The sequence below is a fragment of the Lagenorhynchus albirostris genome, chromosome 13 (assembly GCF_949774975.1).
Source record: "Lagenorhynchus albirostris chromosome 13, mLagAlb1.1, whole genome shotgun sequence".
Taxonomy (NCBI): domain Eukaryota; kingdom Metazoa; phylum Chordata; class Mammalia; order Artiodactyla; family Delphinidae; genus Lagenorhynchus; species Lagenorhynchus albirostris.
In genome coordinates this window covers 53,946,032-53,968,567 of record NC_083107.1, presented here as the reverse complement: position 1 = coordinate 53,968,567, position 22,536 = coordinate 53,946,032, and the positions used below count along the sequence as shown (strand labels likewise).

Genomic DNA, 22,536 nt, shown 5'->3' with positions numbered 1-22,536 from the left:
GAGTAGGTTGACTTTATGATTTGCACTGGAAAAAATACCTTAAATTGGGCACCAACATAAACATTCCAAATGTAAAAATTTTCAAATTCAGTAAATCTCACCCTATTAACAAAATTCATCTTCTTCCCACAAGACACAGAGACATCTTCTACAATATTTATCGAAGCCAGAATAACTACTGTATTGGTACATGCAATTAAAATACTACATGGAGGAAAGGAGCAATGAAGAGACGCTGCCACATCATTACCTGAATAACAGTCATGAAGCATAATCAAAAGCCCCAGAGAATCCTTCTTTCTTATATTTATTAATAATTAACACTTATAAGGCTCAAAACTGGGAAAAACTAGATTTGGCTTCATGTACTATCATCACATGCCCCATACAAAAAAAATCACCATAGATCATTCCATTGAGAAGTAATCCACAGGACCACAGGGCGGCTGGTGATTTTATAGGTCACCTACTCCACAGAAGTCCTCTTATTCTGTGGTGAATAACCTCCAAGGCTTCCACAGCATTACAGAGAATTTACAAAGTATAATCCCCAAATGATTAGATTCATTCTTTCAATGCCAACATTTAAAATTGAAAATTCAATTAACTTACTTTTCCAGATATAGGGTGACCAATGGGGAACTTAAGGTAGTAGATGGTTTCGCTAACCCTAGAGTCACGATGGCTTCATGCAACTGTTTTACTGTTTCAGTTTCACCTCTTAAAGCTGCGCCATTTAGGATGTGGAAAAAGGACAAGACTGTTGCATCTTTGATAAGAACATCCTTCTCTTTCATCTCCTTTAGAATGTTAATAGCATCTACAATGAAGTAGCACAAAAGACCCTTAGGTAATTTCATGTAGGGAAAACAAACTGCTATTAAAACAGCATTTCAAGCCCAGCAGGAATGTAAATTCTAGTGTATAATGCCGATTTCAAGTTAATTACTACTTGCATTTCTAAACGAGACTACAATTATAAATCCACAATAGCATGGTTTTATCATTTCCCTGCAACTTTGACTACAAATTATAGATAGGGACTGTGTGCCCACTCTGCACCACATAACCCTGTACTGTCTGCCCTATAGCTGTAAGATCCTCCTAAATGGATGCTTTTATCGTTCAGAGCTAACATCTGCTAAATCACACCATTGTTTCTTCAGCAGATGGCTTGTCAGGAGGCCAGATAATAAAGATGTGTTTACACTGTATATACAGCCAGACTAATGGTCTGATACCGATAGGGCCTGTTTGCTATGTCGATACTAATTAGCCAAGCAGAGCCAATGAAAGCTTTCCAAAAGACTGCATGTTAATACATTAGATTCATTAAGCTTCATTAGGAAGGCAGAAACAAACATTTTAGGATATGGAATAAGTTCATTTTTATAATGTTGTTCTTAATTATTGCACAGAAAAAATGTTTTGACCGCTTTACAGAAAATGATTTTTAAAAAGCAGTCTAATCTTCATAAAGAATTTTGTGTTAGAAAGGCTTCCTAGGAAAAAATTCAATGTTCAAATCAAATATTTTCTCCACATTTTTGACTACAGAGATTTTTTAAAAAATCTTCTCTAGGAATAAAAGAGAGGGAGGTTAAAAAAAGAGTTTCAAAATAAAGCCCAATGAGAAAGAAACAAGCAAACAGTAATAAAAAATTATCAAGTGTAATTACATTACGTTTAGCATTATCTCAACTACGAGAAAATTAGAGTATATACATCAACAATATAATCGGCTAGGCTCTCCCCGCAAACTTCTATGTAAAACCTTATTAAAGTACACATTTTGTTAATGTTATTAAAAGTGAAGACAAAGACTCCTGCAAAATTCATATTCTTGAATAAAGGTTATATTTATAGGTTTTATGTTCAGCCTTCTAACGTTCTTAAGCGAAAACAAAGCCATTAGTGCAGGCATATAGGCAAATTGTGCCATAAGTCATGATCTTCAAACTCAATCCAAACAGCAATGCTAATAAAAACTAGCTGCAGAAATGCAAAAAGCACTGAGCTGTGCAAATGTAAATGACAAGCTTGCCAATCCATTAAAACTAATGGCCTACACTGTCCATGCAGCTCTGGCTGGATTCACATGCAAATTTTGCAAAGTGTTCAAGCACTTTGCAAGACATGATATACCATTAATATCAATTCACATGTTATTCCAGTGGCAAGATACTTGCATCACATGTTTCCTTTATGTGCTGACGCTTACCTTGGAGCTTGCCATGTTTTCCCAATACTTTTACAAGTCTTACATACTTGCTGGTATCAAGGACAGCAGAAGAATCTAAACGGTCACTAAAAATTAAAGCCATATTTATATTATGTTAGAAGTTGTTTAACTGTTAAAAGGACTGCAATATCTACTTGATCACTTTTCAAAAACTCATCAGAATCTGAACTGTTATTAACATTGGCCTCTACAATTTACTTAAGGTTTATTTTTGAAGCCATATACAAATCCACATGTAATTATATTCAAAGTGACGAAGTAAAAATCTAACACTACATATATATTGCATCTTTCCATCTGCAAATGACACTAATAAGGAACTCTTTTGCTTCATGGCACTTAAGGTGATTCTAACTTTGTCATGAATACTGAAATACCCCTGAAAGACATATTTTTATTTGGCAAATGTATCAGGATGGGAAACCAAAGATACCTTAGAAATGGACAGAATTTTGTTTACCCTACAGTACAGAAAGTGGAATATTTAACAAGCTTTATAAAATAGTTACCATCACCACTGTTGTCATATGCAGTTGTAAAATCAAGAGGAAAAAAACTTTGGCTTTAAGGAATAGAACGTCTTATCATACTTAAACAAAGACTCCTTGCTGAAAACAAGCCATAATTAATCAAAGAGTCTTATAGTATGAAATTTCAAAAACACAAAAGAGAATTTTTTAAATTCACATTGTATGAGAGTAGTAGTCAATCTACATGATCCATCAAGGACTGTATATCAGCATACATGCTGATGATTTGTTTCAGTGCCAGGGTACTCACAATTCTCGTTTCAGGTTCAATGCCTCTTCTGCATTATCATGTCGACAGCACAAATTTATTAAAGAGGCATAGCCACCGATAACCATATCTGATTCATATTTTGCTTTCAATTCAAGAGCTTTATGCATGTTCTAAAATAAAGGATGGAAGTGAAAAAGAAATAAGAAATTAATATAAAAATAAAATAAAATTTCTAGTTTCAATGTTGAGAGTGTAAAAAAAGTTAATAGTACTTTTAAAATAAATGGATTCATGTTATTAACTTCACCTTGCTCCCTGAAAAGAAATGGATTCATGGTATTAACTTCACCTTGCTCCCTGGTATTTTTATTTGCCTTTTAAAAAGCAGGAAAAGATATATATATATGTGGGGTTTAAAAGGTTTGTTATCTACACTGCAAAACAGGCCACTATGCCAAATTCGATGTTTTAAGGTTTGGGTACTGTATTATAAAAAAAAGACTTCCAGATTAAATATGTACCAAGTGAGCCCTTACTCACCGTCCAATTTCCAGGCACAGAAATGTCTATCACTGCAACGTTCCTCACAGTCTAGTCAATATCCGAGTAATGTAAGGAAATATTTTAGAATTTAATAGTACCATGTTATAACCTTAAAGTCAGCTGTTATTTCTGTTCCCCTAGAAACACAGGCATAAGACCAAATGATACTGAACTAAAAACCGAAAAAGTCTAGTGATATACCACAAATTGCAGACGCACACTAAAATGAACACAAAGTACAGCTGGACGCCTGCTGAAAAAAGGCAAGAGACCCTTTATCTCAGAAAGACTTTTTTCCAGCAGGAAAATGGAATTTCAATCCCTGCATTAACAACCCAGTAATATTTGACTTGCAAATGACGACTGCATGTATCAGTTGCTTGACAATCTAGATATAAGAGACCGGAGCCATGGCTTGAAAGGACATTTGGCATGTATGATAAACCTATCATGGCTGTTACTATCATTCACTTTGCAGGTTATTGTAAACAAACTACAGTAACCGGAAAACATGCCATTCAAGGTGTAGCTGAAATTAGCTAACCTTTCATTTAATTGCATTCTTCACAGACATGATGTATAATAATTAATTGTAAAAATCATAAATATTATATTTGGCTTTGCTTACTTTTATCTATAAAGAATTTCTTTTTACCTTAATAGCGTATTTGAAATAGTTATAAGTTACCTCTTCTGAACACAGCATTAATATGAGTTGCTTCAGGACATCTCCTATAGGTTGATTTTCAGCTTTTAGTTTTTCAAGTTTAGACTCCAAATCAGATGATGTAGGCTGCGTAGTCTACAGAAATGGAAAGAAAAAAGAAGGAAAGAAATTTCCTACAAAGAAAATGCACCCTTTGTCACTCTTCCCTTTAAACTGACCTTTCCTAAATGTCATAAATGCTATCATGGATATTAATCTGGGGATCTGGGGATGGACTCCAGGGGTTTATAAAGCTCCTGAGATTATATGCAAATTTCTCAGATATGCCGATTTTTTTGAGATATGCTGATTTTTCTGAAATAGCTTTTACCAACTTCTTAGAGGTACACTGATGACAAAAATGTTAGGAACCACTGGTTTTATAAGGACACAGTCTAGAACTCTCATTAAATGTGGTTACTATAGCATGTAGAATCTACTCAAAAAGCCTACTTACTTTTCGAGAGTCTGTCTTCTCTCTTTCAACCAACATATTAACATCCTAAAATTGGGATTTAAATTAGAATCAGAAAACGTGTAAAATATATTAGCAAATGTCAAAAGCAAATTTTGGAAATTTCATTTCATTTCACTGTTATTTTTCCATCTTCCAAAATTTTGCAGAAATTCTGTTCATGCTTTATAACCACTGTAATAAATACTTTAAACACGTTCTTCAATATATAAACAGCATTTACCAACAATCAATGAAAAGCCTTGTTTTAAAGGTTGTCATTTAAATAAACTTTTGGCCAAAAGCAACATATTTAAATAAAATTTTAACATGCTTTTATATATAAATTAAGCATTTTAAAAAGTTGATTACTGTTTCACACACACCTTAATCAATTCAGGAACATGGTAGCTATCCAGTAGATTACGAATGCCTCTGTAGATATTTTCAGGAATTTTTACATTCTGTGCAAAGGGAAGGGAGGAGAAAAAACAACTGAGTTTTAGACAACCAAACTGAGATTTGTCTAACAGAAATTATCTCAGACATAATTTAAGTCTCCAACTCGTCTATGTCATTGAGAAGTGGTCTGGTTGTACTTAAAAGCAGCAATTTCAAATCTAATAGATACATGTCAGACAGGACAGGCATTATATAGCAAAAAATGAAATGGTACCATCTCCATCAGCTGATGGAAGTATTGTCTCAAATGCTCCTCCTTGGCCTGTACCTCTGAGTCACTCATGCTGTCAATCAAGTTATAAAGAAAATAGCCAACAGCTTCTGTGGAAAAAAAACAAGAGAAAGCATTCCACTAAAATTACTGAGACTGTCATGTTATCAAGATTAATTTATAAGAAATCATTTTGGTGTGAGATGTCACCCTGATGAGAGGCTCTGAAATGGCAACAATGATCACTGAGGCATAGAGATTATGTGGTTTGGGAGCACATATCTAACTGGTGAGTGAAAGGAATATTAATTATTTTCAGACCGAGTGACAGCTTTTCAGTACTGAATCTTACTTCAATCTATTTTTTTCCACCACTCTGTGACAGAAGTTGTCCTGCCCAAGGCCTTACCCCTTTCCTGTCCAAATCACAAATAGTGAGAATAAATAAATGCCTTGTACACATTTCTATACTAATTTTTTGGTGGGCAATACTTAGTAGGGAAACATAAAATTAGAGAGGACTGTTAAATGTTGAGTATAGAAAGTTAAATAATTTTAATAAGCAGATACAGTAATCCTGTGGAGAGCTGCCTATTAGCCAATGAAAAACCGAGATTAACAAAGATGCTTTGTAACAACAGTAATTTTCCTATGCATTCAAGCATAAAATGTATAGGGCCATGTGTTAATACCTAGGATAGAAAAATATGAACTTTTAAGAAGGGTACCTTCTTACAGAAACCCATATATTCTAGGCTTTATTATGTGAAAACAAAAATCATTAAATGTCAAATAATATATTTTAGGTAATAAATTATATTTAAGTGGAAAAATCTACAAGACCGCTTTACTATTTTATATGTTTGATTATACTGGCAAAACATTAAAATCACATAAACACTAAGGATTACTAATTTTTAAGCCTATTTTGATTGATTCTATAAGAAGCATTTCCTCAATATCTAAAAAAAAAAGCCCTCCCAACCCTCCCTTTAAAAAAACAATTATGATAAAACCAAACACCTCACAGATCTCAAAATGTTGTGGTTATCAATATAAAGATTTATAACCAAATGTTTTCAAATTTCACTTTCAAAAAGAAAATGTTTACTGCTGTAATCCTTCTAGTCCATCATTACACAGAAGAATGGATTTGTGGATAAGTTACAATCATCGAAATTGAAACGCTACCCGTTGGTCCTGGAGGCTCCTGGCAATAACGTCCATCCTTGTACAACAGTTCTGTTATCTGGTAAGACAGGAAATGCGTGCATTGCAGCAAGAGAAGCAAACAAGAACAAATACAATCTGAAATTGAATTCTTGAAATAATAAAGCCTCTCCCCAGTAAGGTGTTATTCTGTATCATAGTAATTCAACACCATCCCCACCTGCCAAGGAGATTGTTTCGTTTTTAAATAATAGGCTTGTCTTTTAAAAACAAAAACAAAACAAATCCATGTTGAAGGAAAACTGCAATGTTTCATGAAATGTCACTAAGAAAGCCTCTAAACTGATCTTTTATATACTGTTTTAAATAAACTGTTATAACAGGAAATATCTTATAGAAATTATCAACCAATGTTATTTGTCATTGTATTGTTTTTGGTCTTGTTGAAATTGGTCCAGTTTCCTCCTTTTAAGTGTAGTTTTACAGAAATAAGAAAGTAAAATTCCCTGAACCACTAAATAACTTTTTTTTAAGTTTTTGAACATTTTCCCAGTCATTTTAATGGCATTAAAACAAAAGGGGGTTGAAAGTTCTAACATGTTTGTTCTCATTGATTCTTATCAACCGAATACACAAAAACTAAAGACTTACTCATCAACATTAATTCTGCCCACAAAATTTCAATTTAAAAAATTCAAATATATATTTTATGATGAAAACGATTACAAAACCTACATACAGTACTGACATCTAACTTTTGATCACAGTACTTGACTATATATCCACGGGCAGAAGATAATAAGAAAGGAACATAGTTTTCTGAAGTGATATGAGTTAGGAATTCTGAATTACCTCATGTGTATACTACGATTGAACTTATTTGTTCTTTAAATAGTGCCCAGCACATACCATAAGTATTAACAACTCAAACTACAGCAGCTTCTTCAACTATTTATTTTCTAATATGGAAAATAAGGCAAAACTGACCATACCCCACTTCACTCCACCATAAAATCATGCTACTGTTAATAGCAATTCAAAGGTTAAGGTAGAAACTGTTCAAAAGCAAAGCAAAACAAAACAATCCTTACCTACAAACTTTTTTAACCAACACAGACATGCGTAGAAGGTAGACAATAAATTCTACCAGAAGCTGTAGCCATACATCAGACATGACAGCCAAATTTAACACCACATTTTGAACAAAGACACATTTAATAAACCAATGAAAAATCTTTCTAGTCAAAAAATTAGTTCTAAATATAAATATCTCAACCATATATTATAACTGACTATATAGTTTGAATGGCAGTTTAATACTAAAAACAGAACTGAATGAAAATAAGATTTTAAAAATTATTTAAATTGGGAATTCCAATCAATAATGTGCATTCTGATTTTATTAAGCTACAAATATTCTTGTAATTCAGCATAAGGATCATTGTACTTCCTGCATAAAAGCAGTTAACTTCTTAAAAAGATAACAGTTTAAAATTTATTTGTATATCATTCATATATAGATATACATGTAGATACACAAACATATACACACATGCATATATTTTTAAAAATAATTATTAAATCTGTATGGTTACTGCAATAACGTTAACAGTTGTTTTTTGGAAAAGTTGAAAACCTTATGAAGAATTTAGGACAAAGTAAAGGATCACTTCAATAATAAATTTCATGCTCCAGGAAAGCAGTTTTAAAACTAAAATGACCAACTTGAAGATTCTAAATTCACTTAATTTATAATGATACATGACAAATATATGAAGCTATTATAACTTTTGCTTTTTATATACCATGTTATGATTTGCAATATTACGAATACTTACCTTGCTCCAAAGATTTATATTCATAGACCTGCAGGGGGCAGCAAAGGATTAAAAATAAACCCAAAAGTTTAAGAAACATTTTTAAGTTAAAAGACACTAGCAATTATTATATGCAATGCATACAGATCAAAGTCCTAAAAAATGTAAATAAATGTTTCCAAATTCAAGGTGAATTTTCAAGCCAAGGTAATTTAGAAAGATTGACTCTCATTTACTTCGAACCCTCAAAATAAGATTTACTGATTCTTGCTCTTGCTCTGATTCAAGAACAAGAATCAGTAAATCTTGGGGTCCCAGTTTGATGGAGCAGGATATTTGCATGGTCTCAAAGTGTCTACCCAAGACTGCTTATGACTTGTAATGGTAAAGACAGTAACCACATAATGGAGAAATCGAACCAATATCTTCACTGAGTGATCAAAATTAATACCACTAATGAAATGCTGATGGACACATTTTATTTTTAATTTTGTTTTTTTTTTTTGCGGTACGTGGGCCTCTCACTGTTGTGGCCTCTCCCGTTGCGGAGCACACGCTCCGGACGCGCAGGCTCAGCGGCCACGGCTCATTGGCCCAGCCGCTCCGTGGCATGTGGGATCTTCCCGGACCGGGGCACGAACCCGTGTCCCCTGCATCGGCAGGCAGACTCTCAACCACTGCACCACCAGGGAAGCCCTGATGGACACATTTTAGATTTAATTCCCTGAGAAGGACAGAACATCACTCCTGCGGTATTCCAATCAGGGATGTAACATGAAACTAATCATGGGGAACCATGAGGAACATTCTAGAAAATAACCAGCCTGTATTCTCCAAAACTACTAATGTCATAAACGACAAAGCCTGAAGAACTGTTCCAGATCAGAGAAAATTAAAGAGAAAAGACAACTAACATCCATCCCTGAACTGGATTCTGTTCTGTTCTGGAGGAAAAAAAGAAGAGCGAGAAAGAGAAAATAATTGATAAAACTGGTATATGAGCTATATTAGATAAAAATATTCCATCAATGTTAAATTTCCTGAATTTGTCAACTGTGATGGAGTTGTGTTAAGGGAACATCCTTGTTCTGTAGAATTATATACTGACATATTTAAGGATAAAGGGTCATGACATATGCAACCTAAGCCCAAATAGTTCCAAAAAATTAAAATTTATATATACATGCATGTATAAATAGATGGAAAGAATGTATAATGATAATGTCAAAAATGCTAAAAGTTAAATAAATGGGATATATAAAGGTTCTCTGTACTACTCTTGTAATTTTCTATAAATGTGAAATTATTTCAGGAAAGCAAAAAGAACGGCTCACCCAAATTCTGACTGTTTAAATGAAAAATCATTTACAAAACTGGGTAACCAATGAACCCTAGTCTTATACTATTTAAGCTTTGTAAACTTAATGTCTATAAGCTTTGTATATTTAAGTCAAACACAGAATCTACTTTAAAGAGACTAGTTACATTTTAATAATTTTACAATGCGAATATGATTTATATATTTATTATAATTATCTATATTATACTTAACATTGTAAAATACCCACAAAACTTACAGGCCTTTTTAAAAATTCATAGCCCTCTTTAAACTTGAGGTTGGGTAGTTTAGGGTGGACTGTTTTGGTATAGTGAGTTAATAAGGCACTTATTTCAACTTTAAAAACATTCAGAATGAACTACTGACACACATGACTACTTGGATGGATTTCAGGGACATTACGCTGAGTGAAAAAAGGCCAATCTCAAAATATGATATACTCTATGAGTCCAGTTATATAATCTTTGCAAACTAAAATTATAAAAATTGAGAACAAATTAGTGGCTGCCATAGGTTAGGGATGGTGGATGGGAGATAAAGAGGTACTGGGGGAAGGGGGTAATTTGTAGTGATGGCATAGTTCTGTATCTTCACTGCAGTAATGGTTACACAAATCCATACGTGTGATAAAATGAGATGTAACCACTGGGGGAAAATGGATGGAGAGTATACAGGCCCTTTGTGTCCTATCTTTGCAACTTCCATGACTCCATAAGTACTTCAAAACAAAAAATAAAAACATGTTCCATGCCCCTCTAGAATCCTCTGCCTTATGATAAAAACCATCCCTCCTACTAAAGCACATTAAGAAAAAGTTTTGAAAAAGATGAAATCTTATTAGTAAGTGGGGGAAAAAAATGTTTACGAAGCCCTGCATTTAATAGTGTTTCTTCCAGTTTTGGAAAAAACTCTTTGAGTAATCAGTTAGCAGAAGACATGATAAACTGACCTAAAAATTATATCTCTAGGCTGAACTGGAAGACAATCTCTCAACTGTTACAAGAAAGTTTTTCATCTCATCCATCCACTGATTACAGAGCAGCCTCCTCTGACTACCTGGTACTTCCATATGTTAAAAAAAAATTTTTTTTTTTTTGGGCCAAATAGTAAGTGAAAGAAGAGTGAGCACTCAAAATATGAAGATATGGACTTCCCTGGCAGTCCAGCAGGTAAGACTCCACGCTCCCAGTGCAGGGGGCCCGGGTTCGATCCCTGGTCAGGGAACTAGATACCACATGCATGCCACTACTAAGAAGCCCACATGCCACTACTAAGAAGCCCGCATGCCGCAACTAAGAAGTCTGCACGCCGCAACTAAAGATCCCTCATGCCTCAAAGAAGATCCTGCGTGCTGCAACTAAGGCCTGGCGCAGCCAAAATAAATTAATTAGTTAAAAAAAAAGAAGATAAAATGCTGTGCAGTGAAGAATAAGATACACTAAAAATCTATATTGATAAAAAAATCAGTCATCTTTTTTGGTTAGGCTAGAATCCACTTTAATTCCAAGAAATCTGAACCTGTAGATAGATGCTTACCACACCTAAGGAACTGGGGTAGGGGGTGGTGGTGCTGGGGAGGAAGGTGGGAATAAGGGGAGTAGGGAAATCAGCTTGCAAGGACTTGAGAAGCCAATGCCCAAAAGTGCACAATATTAAGTGGCAAGATTTGCAGTGGTTTGTCATCTGTCCTGTACCATGGACCCCTTTGGGACTTCGGTGAATTCGTTTTCTCAATTACTGTTAGTTTTGTCAGGTGTGATAACATTACAGTGGTTGTTTTATTTAAAGTAAGTTCTGAGGTATATACGAGACAGAATGACAAGAGGTCCATAATTTTAAACAGTCTAGGGGAAAAAAGGGGGGTGGGGGTGGGGAAGGAATAAATGAAACAAGACTGCCCAAATCTTAACTGTTGAAGCTGGGCAGTGGCTACTTTGGAGTTCTACTTTCGTGAATGATTGAAAGCTCCATAATGAAAAATAAACACATACCATCTCTGGTCTAAATTTTACATCTCTATTCTAACTCTCAGCATTAATAAACTGGGCTTTCTTTTTAAGAAAAGCTACTTTAATCATATCTTTCATCAAACATCAACTTAATGTAGAACAAAAAGTATCCCTAAGATAGTAAATTGCCATCAAACCTGGCATGAAGTACCTAGGGAAGGCACAGAGGCAAACTTTCAAAATTGTACATACATCTAAAGTAACTGAAAATGACTAAAAGCACTACCTTGAATGTGAAGCTTCATGACAGATGGCACAGGTCCAGAAAAAACAAACTAGAAAACCCCACACAGAATCTTTTCAACTAAGCTGTGTGAAGGATAGTTAACACTTCTTCATCACACACTCAATCCGTGCAATCTGGCTTCTGGCCCCAAACCTCCACTGAAAGTACTCTTACTATTACCACTCATCTCAATTCAAAATTCAACTAACACCTTCTGGTCCCCTTTGATTAAGTTTTGAGATTTGTGTTGTTGATCATTCCCTGCCAGTCTTCCAGTGATGCTACTCAATCTGTTTCAGAAATTCTCCTTCCCTAGGTGCTCCTTAAAAACAATCCTCTGTACTAGGTTCCAAGTGCATTTTATTTTTTAATTTTTAAGACAATCCTGCAAGCAGGCATTTAAATTCCCTGTTTCACAGAAGAAGAAACAGACTCAGAAAGGCTAAGTTTAGAATTATCTTCACCGGAAGTTCAACGGGCACCTAAAAGGATCCCACGAATTGTTGATTATCTCTTGCTGTTGTCCTATTCCCCCACCTACCGTTACCAGTACCCTTTTCTCCCCGCTTCAAATAGCCACTGTCAGTCTTAACCTTCATTATGTCAATCTTTAGCGGCTGAAAGCCATGACTCAAGGTCTAAACTTCATAACTTAGAATGAGAGCAATTGTGAAGAGCCCCAGGCTACCACTTTGGCTTTATTTCTTGCCATTATTTCATAGGCAACCATTATGTCAATCTATCATCAGGTTCCCAAATGCACTGTTCCCTCAGCTTCAATGCCTTTGCCTGGAATGCCCTTCCTTCCCCTGGGCAAATGCTTATTCATCCTTTAACATCAGTTCAGCACCTTCTCTACACATCTTGCCCTGACCCATTCCTCCCCTAACCTTGGAGGAAAGAGACAGTGATTCAGTTATATATACATATATATATATATTCTTTTTCATTATGGTTTATTACAGGATATTGAATATAGTTCCCTGTGCTATACAGTAGGACCTGTTGTTTATCTCTTTTATATATAGTAGTTTGCATCTGCTAATCCTAAACTCCTAATTTATTCCTCCACCCATTTCACCTTTGGTAACCATAACTTTGTGTTCTGTGGCTGTGAGTGTTTCTGTTTTGTAAATAAGTTCACTCGTATCATATTTTAGATTCCACATAAAAGTGATATATGACATTTGTCTTTCTGACTTACTTCACTTAGCATGATAATCTCTAGGTCTCTCCATGTTGCAGCAAATGGCATTGTTTCATTCTTTTTATGGCTGAATAGTATTCCATTGTGTGTGTGTGTGTGTGTGTGTGTGTGTGCGTGTGCATGTGTACACACCACATCTTCTTTATCCATTCAGATAGTGTCTTCTCCTCTATATATTCATAATTATCAAGATAAGTTTGCAGTTGCTTTCCTATTTTCTGGTACCTAGTTAACAAGTTGGGGGCAAGAAGATTCCTATTCATTCCTGAATTACCTATTACCTCACAGTCCCAGCCCTTAACACACGCTAAGAGCTAATATTTCCTGAGTACTCACAAACTGTACTTCATGAAGTACTTCCCTTCTCCTTGTAAAAATGTCATGAGTGGGAGCCTCACTGGCTGACTGAAAAGAGGAACTTAACACCTGGCACTTAACTTGGTTGACTGTGACAGGGCAAGTGTCAGAAACTTGATTTTTTTCAACATGTGAAAGGCAGCTCTGCTCCAATGGTACAGATTCCCACTTGTCAAGTTCAAACTCTTGCCATTGGGTCAGAAAAATCTCTCCTTATATCACACAGAACTCTTTATCTATGGACTACGAAGACTTAAGTGCCTCCAAGCCAATTCTCAAACATTTCTCTTTTTGGTATTTGCCAACCAAATTTTGAACTATCTTCAGCGACATTTTGTCTCTCAGAAGTGACTCAATATTTCTGGGGTGGAGTTTTCACTAATATACAAAATGTACACTGCCTTCCTTCTCATTTGAACTTTTTTCAGCTGGAACTATTGTTAAGAGGAAAGAAAGTCTTATTCATACTAAACATATTCTTGCCCTGGATTTGACAGAAGAACTCACTAACTTTACCAGAGTAAATGCCCTTTCAAATACTTCAAAATAGCTTTATTTTTTAAAAAAAATTTTAAAGTAAAAATTCCCTAATAACCTTGAATAATCTCATCCTAACTAATAGCAATACTGAATTTTAAACATTTTATATAGGTGACTTCGCCTCTATAGGCTACCAGTTTGGTTTATACACTGGGAAACTTCGGGAAGGCATGACACTTAATTGGTATTCAATGACCATCTCCTGAGCTTATCAATTTACAGAAATACTAGCTTGCCACTTAAACACCACTCTCAACATATATGAAGAAAATAGTGTTGGTCTTTCAAAAATATTGTGGGATAGCATAAAAAATTAATCTGGGCCCAAACAGGTTACAGAACACATGGGAGGAACTACTGCCTCTTGGACCATGGATCTACCACTATTAGGCAGGTAATACTAAAGGCAGATAACTCTTACAAAAATTGCATTCCAATACCGAAATGCACATCCAAGTTTCCCTGAGAATTAGCTGAAGTGACTATGCTATCTCATTTAATGTTTTATAACTTATTTCTGATAACTATGAATAATTTTTTCTGGTAACTTTAAGTGAATCTCTTATGGGCTAATCCTTATAGGAGCTGCAGGAGTCTACTGGCAATACCAATCAGTTTGGTTTTCAGAACAGCTTTCAGTCACTCAGCCAATTCTAAAGTTGCCAGAAGAGTACAACAGGCCCCTGAGAAGCATGTGATAGGTGACTGTTTCAAAAGCTGTACTGAATGTACTGACAAAGGGATTTGAAAATATATATACTATTTGGCTCAGCATCAAATGAAAGAATAGAAGGCTACATTAATGCCAAGATAATGGACTGTAATGACTATGTTTTGAATTTTTAATAGTTTTGGGGGTGGGAGGAAAAGAAAGAAATTACCTCTGGTCAAATACTTCAGATTTTGCACATTCTTATGATTAATGCCAAATTACCACAACCTGAAACTTTTCGGTATCTACAAGAAGAAATTCATCAACATAATACAGTTTTAGAACCTACAGATTTAAAATATTTCTCTGGAAGGGACTAATTAAAACTTGTTTTTATAGGGCAGACTATCAGAGCAGAGAGACCTTGACAAATACAGAGCCCTGGAGAACTGCAGAGGGTTGTCCTCAGGCTTCAGCTAAGTACTGATAAGCACGTTCGAGTGAAGAAACAATCTGAAGTCCAGGAAACTACCTGAGAACTTTCCAGAAGCTCAAAAAAAGACAATTCCCAGAACCCACACATGGAATTGGAATAGTTCACATTCCTAATAATCTCAAAATACATGGGCTAGCAGATAGAATTATCAGTATCAGGAGGATACTACCTTAATAGTAGGGCTTGACTACTTTAGTGGGAATAATCCTAGACTAAAAGCTGCTCTAGGACTTCCCTGGTGGCGCAGTGGTTGGAAGCCCGCCTGCCAATGCAGGGGACACAGGTTCGTGCCCCAGTCCGGGAAGATCCCACATGCCGCGGAGCGGCTGGGCCCATGTGCCATGGCCACTGGGCCTGCGCGTCCGGAGCCTGTGCTCCACAGCGGGAGAGGCCGCAGCAGTGAGAGGTCCACGTACCGCAAAAAAAAAAAAAAGAAGTGTCGGATTTGTGAAATATAACAACTGCCTTTCAAACTGACTAAGAAAAATAATAAAGGTAAAGAAGGAAATACCCATCGTCTGGAAGTTTATATGAAAAACTTTTTTTCAAGTCTTTTGTCAAGGACAATTATATGAAAAGTCACTATATTTCACTTCATAATGCATTATGGGTTCTTGTTTTAAAATCTGGCTCTACTAGCATTTTTATCTACTTGATTATGTGTTCTGTATTTTCAAACTTTATAGGCACAGACCTTGGTTTTTTTTTTTCTTAACTTCAGGAAAACAGCAATTATTTAAATGTATGTAGGTGTATAAGAGGAGTGGAATTGCACTGGCTAAATAAAGAATGGCAACAAGAATCCCTCCTACTTGTTCTATCTCTTCTTGCCTGCAATGGAGGTTCCGGAGATGTCAACAGAAAACCTAGTGCTTCCATCAACAAACAGTCTAAAAATTACTGGGATCAATATCAGAAGTCATTAACATTATAAACAAAGAAAGAATGACAATATTAGAAACTTACCCTTTTGCAACCACCTCTGCTAACACCTGATTCAACAAGGACTACCAATGGCTACTATCACCACTGAGTGAAAGGTGCTAGGAAACAGGGTAGACACACTATCTCAAAGTATCACCCCACAGACGCCTTACTAATTACAAAGGAGATGAGGTTCCTTTGCAAGGAAGAGAAGTGGGGGCCACCAATGTAAGCAAATGATCAAAATTAGCTGATGGCACCAAAGTTAGACACCTGACATTATATTCCTTAAGAACTGCCAATCACTTATGAAATATACTTGCTAAAAATGTTCAATCTGAGTCTGATCGTGAGGGAAAAATTAGGTAAACACAAAATATGAGAGGGACATTCTATAGAGAAAGAAGCCTCGACTCTTTCCCCACCACCACCAAAAAAGTAGGGAATTGTTTTTAAGAGAATAAAGAGATAGCAATCAAATACCATGCATGAACTTAACTGAATCCTCAAAAAGTAAAACAGCTGTAAAAGAATTTCAGAACAGCTGGGACAATCTTAACGCAATGTATATTAGCTGATATTATAGTATTGTTAATTTTTAGGAGTGATACTGGTATTGTGATTACATAGATGATGACCTTATTTTTAAGAGAGATATATTGAAGGATCCAGTATCATGATGTCTACAACTTCAAGGAGTTCAGCAAAAAAGGAGAAAAAGTGTATATATGTATATGTATATGTCCATATGTATATATTATAGAAAAAGTGTATGAGAGAGAAAGCAAGTTAATATGGCAAAATATCAACAATTGGTGATCTACATAAAGGGTATGTGAGTATTTCCTTTACCACTCAACTTGTCTTTATGTTTGAATATTTTCAAAACAACAAAATTGGGAAAAAAGGTCATTAACATTCCCTGAGCACACCGAGGAGGAGAGTAGTATTACACTGAATAAAATTCCTCTTGTAATTAAATGCTCAAAGTATAAATCAAATATACATGCAAATTTGTCTATAACTCCAACCTGCCATATTCAAAGAGTGCTTTCTTTTTTTGAAACAAGACCTCTACTAAATCAGTATGAATTTCTTGGAATAGATGATAAAAAAAGGCAGCCTAAACTCACAACTACTTAGTAGGAAGAATAAAATAGATAAGGTTATTTCAGGTAACTAGTATACTGGAAGATAAGAGTATCTGTTTCTTTCCTCACACAGTAGGTCAAAAAGGAGAAATCAGTCTATATTCAGGCAAAGATTATATAAGGTGATCATCTTACCTCCTAAAGCCTAGAATTAGGCTGCCTCTCAATGAAGCAAATGAGAGAGGCAATGTATTTGATTCCACTGCAAAAGAAAATAATCATCATAAAACCCCAGACCAAAACCAAAATCTTAAATTATCAATTTATTTGAAAGCACATTTATACCAACACCTTTCAATTTTCATCTGGGAAATATTATTTTTAAAATGTTAAAGTTTGCATACAAAGTTAATTAGAAATTGCAGAAATATATACTGGCAATATAAGCTATCCTTTTAAAACACTTTACTTCATTTACATAAATCTATACAACTAATGAATTTATAAATATTCTTTTCTATAAATGGCAATTAACTAATCTACCAGCATACTCAAAGTCAGTCTGGTACACATACCAAGGCTGTATGTTACTGGACAACATGGCACTATGAAGGGAGAGACTGTAACTACCCTTTAAAGACAGAAGATGAGGGGGAAAGTTCTTTTCTGAGTGTGTTGTTGGATTCTGTTGAACCACTCACACTTCCTCATTCTATTTTCCACATGATCTATGACCTGCATTCATGCAAGAGTGACAACCTAAAGTCATAATAATCTCTTTACCTCTGTTATGTAACTGATTTATACTGATCTTTCACTTTTCTGATGATTTGTTTGCTCTACTATTCATTTTGGTATTTATACAGCCTTGTATGTTTCAATGCTGACATTCTAAGCCTGATTTGCCTTAGTATAAGAATCAGGCCTTAATGCATAAGACCTGGTTCTCCACATAACCCTTGCCATAATTATCTTGGGACAGAATCACAGTAGGCATATCCTGAATTTATTTTTTCCTGTCATTATATTAAAATGGTGCCATGTTATAAGTAATTGTTTTAATCTTTTCAGTATATATGCAAAGCAGCTGCTGAATGATTCAAGAGGGATGGAGTTAGATAGGAACTCGTAGTGGAGGCAAATTCTGAAGACAGAATTAATAAATACAGTTTAGGTAAAGATTAAGATAGCTGGTTAACTTAAAAAAAAAACTCATGGGAAAAATCACAGTAGGTTTTAATATTTGCTCATCTCCCTAAATATGAATAAAAATTTAACCCGCACACACAAGGAGAAATACTTTAGACTGACTGTTAGATCCCTTGAACAGGAAGCATAAGTTTCTCAGTGGTTTCATGTGGCATTTAAAACTCTAAAAATCGTCTCTGAAATGAGCTGTATTTAGTCACTCAGGAATTTTAAAGTGGATACACCACATGCTTTTCGGTAACCTTTAATTTTGCTTGATCAAATTAATTTCCATGCCTATAAAATCAAGTGGGAAAATGTTTCTTACTACTCCACAAACTTGATCAAAATAAGCCATTTAATAAGTCAGGGGGATGGAATGTACAGCATGGTGACTACAGTTAATAATACTATATTTCATATGTGAAAGTTGTTGAGAGAGTAGATCTTTGAAATCCTCATCACAAGAAAAAAAAATTTTTGTAACCACGTATGTGGACGAATGTTAACCAGACTTACTATCGTGACCACTTTGCAATATACACAAATATTGAATCATTATGTTGTACACCTGAAACTAATATATTATATATCAACTATACCTCAATTAAAAAAAAAAAAGACAAGCCATTTACTTTTCTCTACTACCTGCCACTCCTTGTAGTAACCAAAAGTGCCTATCTATAAGCAGCCTACAGGGAATACCAGCAATTATAGAACTAACTGCTCTTCAAAGATCTGTAATTCAAAGGGTGAGGAAGCTGAAATCTTCTTTAGTCTTTAAGTTCATGGTATTTTTCTTTTTGACATTTAATAAACAACCTCTTGGAAACTTATTTCTAAACTATTCAAATTAGCATTTTACAGAATATTATCAAGTTTTTATTCATTAAAAAGGTGACCGAAAAAAAAAAAAAAAAGTGACCAGAAACATCTCAGCAAGCTGGAAGGCTGCTGACAAAAAGCATCTAGTTTCCTTAGCAACAAACAAGTGTGAAAAATTTCAAGAGATTGACAATGAAGTGGAATGGATGGTATGATAAAGGGAAAAGGCAGCTCTCATGTATCCACCTTATGCACCTAGATTCCTCAGCTAATGCTTCTGTTTTCATCTTGTCAGTATGGAAAATCTATATATTATACAGAGTAGAAGGCAAAATCAATACTCTCGGATAGCAGCCAGCATTAATACTCAACTTTACACTCAAATAACTACACCTCTAACAGTCAACGCTTTCATACTGAACACTTCGCCTTCCCCTTTATAATAATACAATAAACTATTTTAAATACCTCAAACACAGATAATATATACCAGTAATCTGGTTTTAACAAAGCTTCCACTTACACAATTTGAATATACATTAATAAAATCTTAACTTTTAACATTTCAGTGTGCTAGAAATTGATGTTTGTATATTTATTTTTAAATGATATCTCTTTCACAAGATATGAAACACTGTCAAGATAATGCCATAGATATGTCAAAAATTAAAATTAAAAAATGTCTAATTTATTAAATTAAAACATAGTATAGTGGAAAAATAAGTTCATAAGATTAGATGATCTTGGTTCTGACTCAATCACTAACTTTGGGCAAATCATTTAACATCTCTCTGCCTTTCTTCATCTATCAATGGAGGAAGTTTATTAACATGTGATGAACGTTGTAAAGCACCCTATCATTTATAAGTGTTCGGAAACATTTACTGTGTTTTTAATAATGAGGACTGGGAGGTGGCTTCGTGTAACTTAGGGCCATAATAAGCATTAGTTTAGAAAACACTTTCAAAAGCAAGATCTCATATGGTTCTCACAACTCCCACAAGGTAGACAGATAGGCAATACTATCCCATTTCATAAAACTGAAAGAACAATACGGGTATTTGTTTCAGGTCCTATAATCAGCAGGTAAATTATAAATATGGACCCAAGTCCTCTGGGTCCCCAGTCCAACCTAACACCATGTTATCTCCAAGGTCCTATTAACTTTAAAGTTACTTCCAAATTATCTACAAGTTAAACTCATAAACTATCTTATAAGACTAACTTAAATAAAACATATAAAAACTTCCTTGCTTTTGAGGAAAATACTTTCAACTACCTGAGGCAGGCAGTGAGGGCATGAACCACCCTGTATGCCCTCAAAAGTAACTGAAATTAACACCTGTCAAGCTTTCTTCTAATGCTGCATACTTACAAAATGATAAAATATAGTCTAAGTTTCCATTTACTGCTTCAATTCTCAATTCAGCTTGAGAAAATATACTATCTTCATGTAGACATCCATTTTCCTAGGGATAAAGCATATTTCAATGATAATACACCTCAGCTAAAAATATTTTGATATGTCATTCAAACTTCCTGTTTTCCCATTTCTTTATATGACCGTATTCTGATAATCCTTCATTTAAAAAAGACCGTTTTCTAAAATAATGCAAATAAACTGAATAACCAAACTTCAGCAAAAGCTATGAGATACAGTCCCAACATCCCAAATTAAATGCTTATCTTCAAATTCATATAATCTGTTACCCTTAGAGTGTCTTCCTTCTAGGAAGAGTTTACTATTGAAGACATTAGAACAATTCTCTAACAACAAAATGAAAATTGAATGCACTGATCTAAAATGGTATTTTAAGACATATAATGAGGTAAAGATCAAATTTATTTTTATTTAACTTCAAATGGCTAATGACTTATCTCAACATCGTATTTAATAATTTAAGTATATGGGCTGAAATTTAGCCAAACATGTTTACTGAACCACTTTATAATAATAGTACAATATTGAAAATTAACTAATCAATAATAAGGAATGAATAAAGATAAATTACAGTATATCCACACAATAAAACATCATACAAACATAAACAATTATTTGTGGAATTACACACTATAATGTAAAGGTGCCGTGAAAAAAGTAGGTTTTGGGGAAAAAGAACGTGGGAAAATTACTTTTTTAACAGTAAAATATGTATAGCACAGTGTCAAAATACACTGTTAAATACTCAGGGAAGAAAGGTAAAGACACTCAAGACATAAACTCTCCCTTGAAGAGGACTGGAATTATGAAATTATTTCAACGAAAGAAAAGAACACTCTAACACAATATTAGAAAAATAAAGGCATTATGTGAATAACCACCTAGGAAACAGGTCTTCTGAACAAAATATTTCTTACTAAAATGTGTGATACTCCGCCATGTTGTTCCTAATTGCATAGCACTTTATTCTGAAAATGGGAAGTGTAACCATTGCTGCCCCAGTGCACTGGGTCAATTTTTCATATGCCCCTTTATAAATGCCTTACTTATTCTGGTGGGCACAGGAATTATCTGGCAGGAAAACAATGCTCTGGGGTCAAACAAAAGATTACTTACAAAAAAAACCACAACAGAATAGTAAATATACTAAGAGTTTATTATGAGAGTTCATATAGAAGTGAAAAGTAATATTCAAAAATGAAAGGTGCAGTTGCACTGTAGAGTGGGATTAAAGAGTGAAACTTTCATTTAAATTTTGTCTGATATTGACATATTGTCTTTTCAACACACAAGAAAAATACTACTTCACCTTTATAAGACTTTTAAGTTTAGTAGCTACAGATCCTAGACTTCCCTGGTGGTCCCGTGGGTAAGATTCCATACTCCCAATGCAGGGGGCCCAGGTTCGATCCCTGGTAGGGGAACTAGATCCCGTACGCATGCTGCAACTAAGAGTTCACATGCCACAACTAAGAAGCCTGAATGTCACAACTAAAGATCCCACATGCCACAACTAAGACCTGGTGCAGCCAAAATAAATAAATAAATATTTAAAAAACAAAAAACTACAGCTGTTACACTAACCAATATTTTTACAAAGCTTCAGAAAATTATATACCAACATAACCATTTTAGTCTCAGCTCAGTGACTTTTTTTTTTTCTTTGATTACCACAAAACATTAGGGAGGAAAAATGTTCTTCAATTATGAAATTAAAACCACACTTGCACTCACCTGCAAAATAGCACGAACTGACTTTACACTATCAAAGCATGGAAACACGTAATTTATGTATGTCTCCTGATCAGGAGTTACTCCTATTTCATGCATTTCTTTGAGGACTTCAACTATACCTGTAAAATCAAATTTAGAAGCACAAAGATGAGGAACTTGGA

At 34.6% G+C, this 22,536-nt stretch overlaps 1 protein-coding gene across 2 annotated transcripts in view; it reads right to left on the bottom strand.

The window, feature by feature from the left end:
- LRPPRC (leucine rich pentatricopeptide repeat containing) overlaps nucleotides 1-22,536 on the bottom strand; it is a 103,717-nt gene that overhangs the window by 50,479 nt on the left and 30,702 nt on the right. For both annotated transcript variants that reach the window (XM_060169847.1, XM_060169848.1), the window contains exons 12-23: nucleotides 22,376-22,494; nucleotides 20,576-20,669; nucleotides 17,383-17,449; nucleotides 8,368-8,395; nucleotides 6,551-6,608; nucleotides 5,363-5,469; nucleotides 5,073-5,150; nucleotides 4,690-4,734; nucleotides 4,215-4,328; nucleotides 3,023-3,153; nucleotides 2,222-2,307; nucleotides 613-820 (exon numbers count right to left, since the gene is read on the bottom strand). In XM_060169847.1, coding sequence (XP_060025830.1) covers nucleotides 613-820; nucleotides 2,222-2,307; nucleotides 3,023-3,153; nucleotides 4,215-4,328; nucleotides 4,690-4,734; nucleotides 5,073-5,150; nucleotides 5,363-5,469; nucleotides 6,551-6,608; nucleotides 8,368-8,395; nucleotides 17,383-17,449; nucleotides 20,576-20,669; nucleotides 22,376-22,494 — 1,135 coding nt within the window. The remainder of the gene's footprint in view (nucleotides 1-612; nucleotides 821-2,221; nucleotides 2,308-3,022; nucleotides 3,154-4,214; nucleotides 4,329-4,689; nucleotides 4,735-5,072; nucleotides 5,151-5,362; nucleotides 5,470-6,550; nucleotides 6,609-8,367; nucleotides 8,396-17,382; nucleotides 17,450-20,575; nucleotides 20,670-22,375; nucleotides 22,495-22,536) is intronic.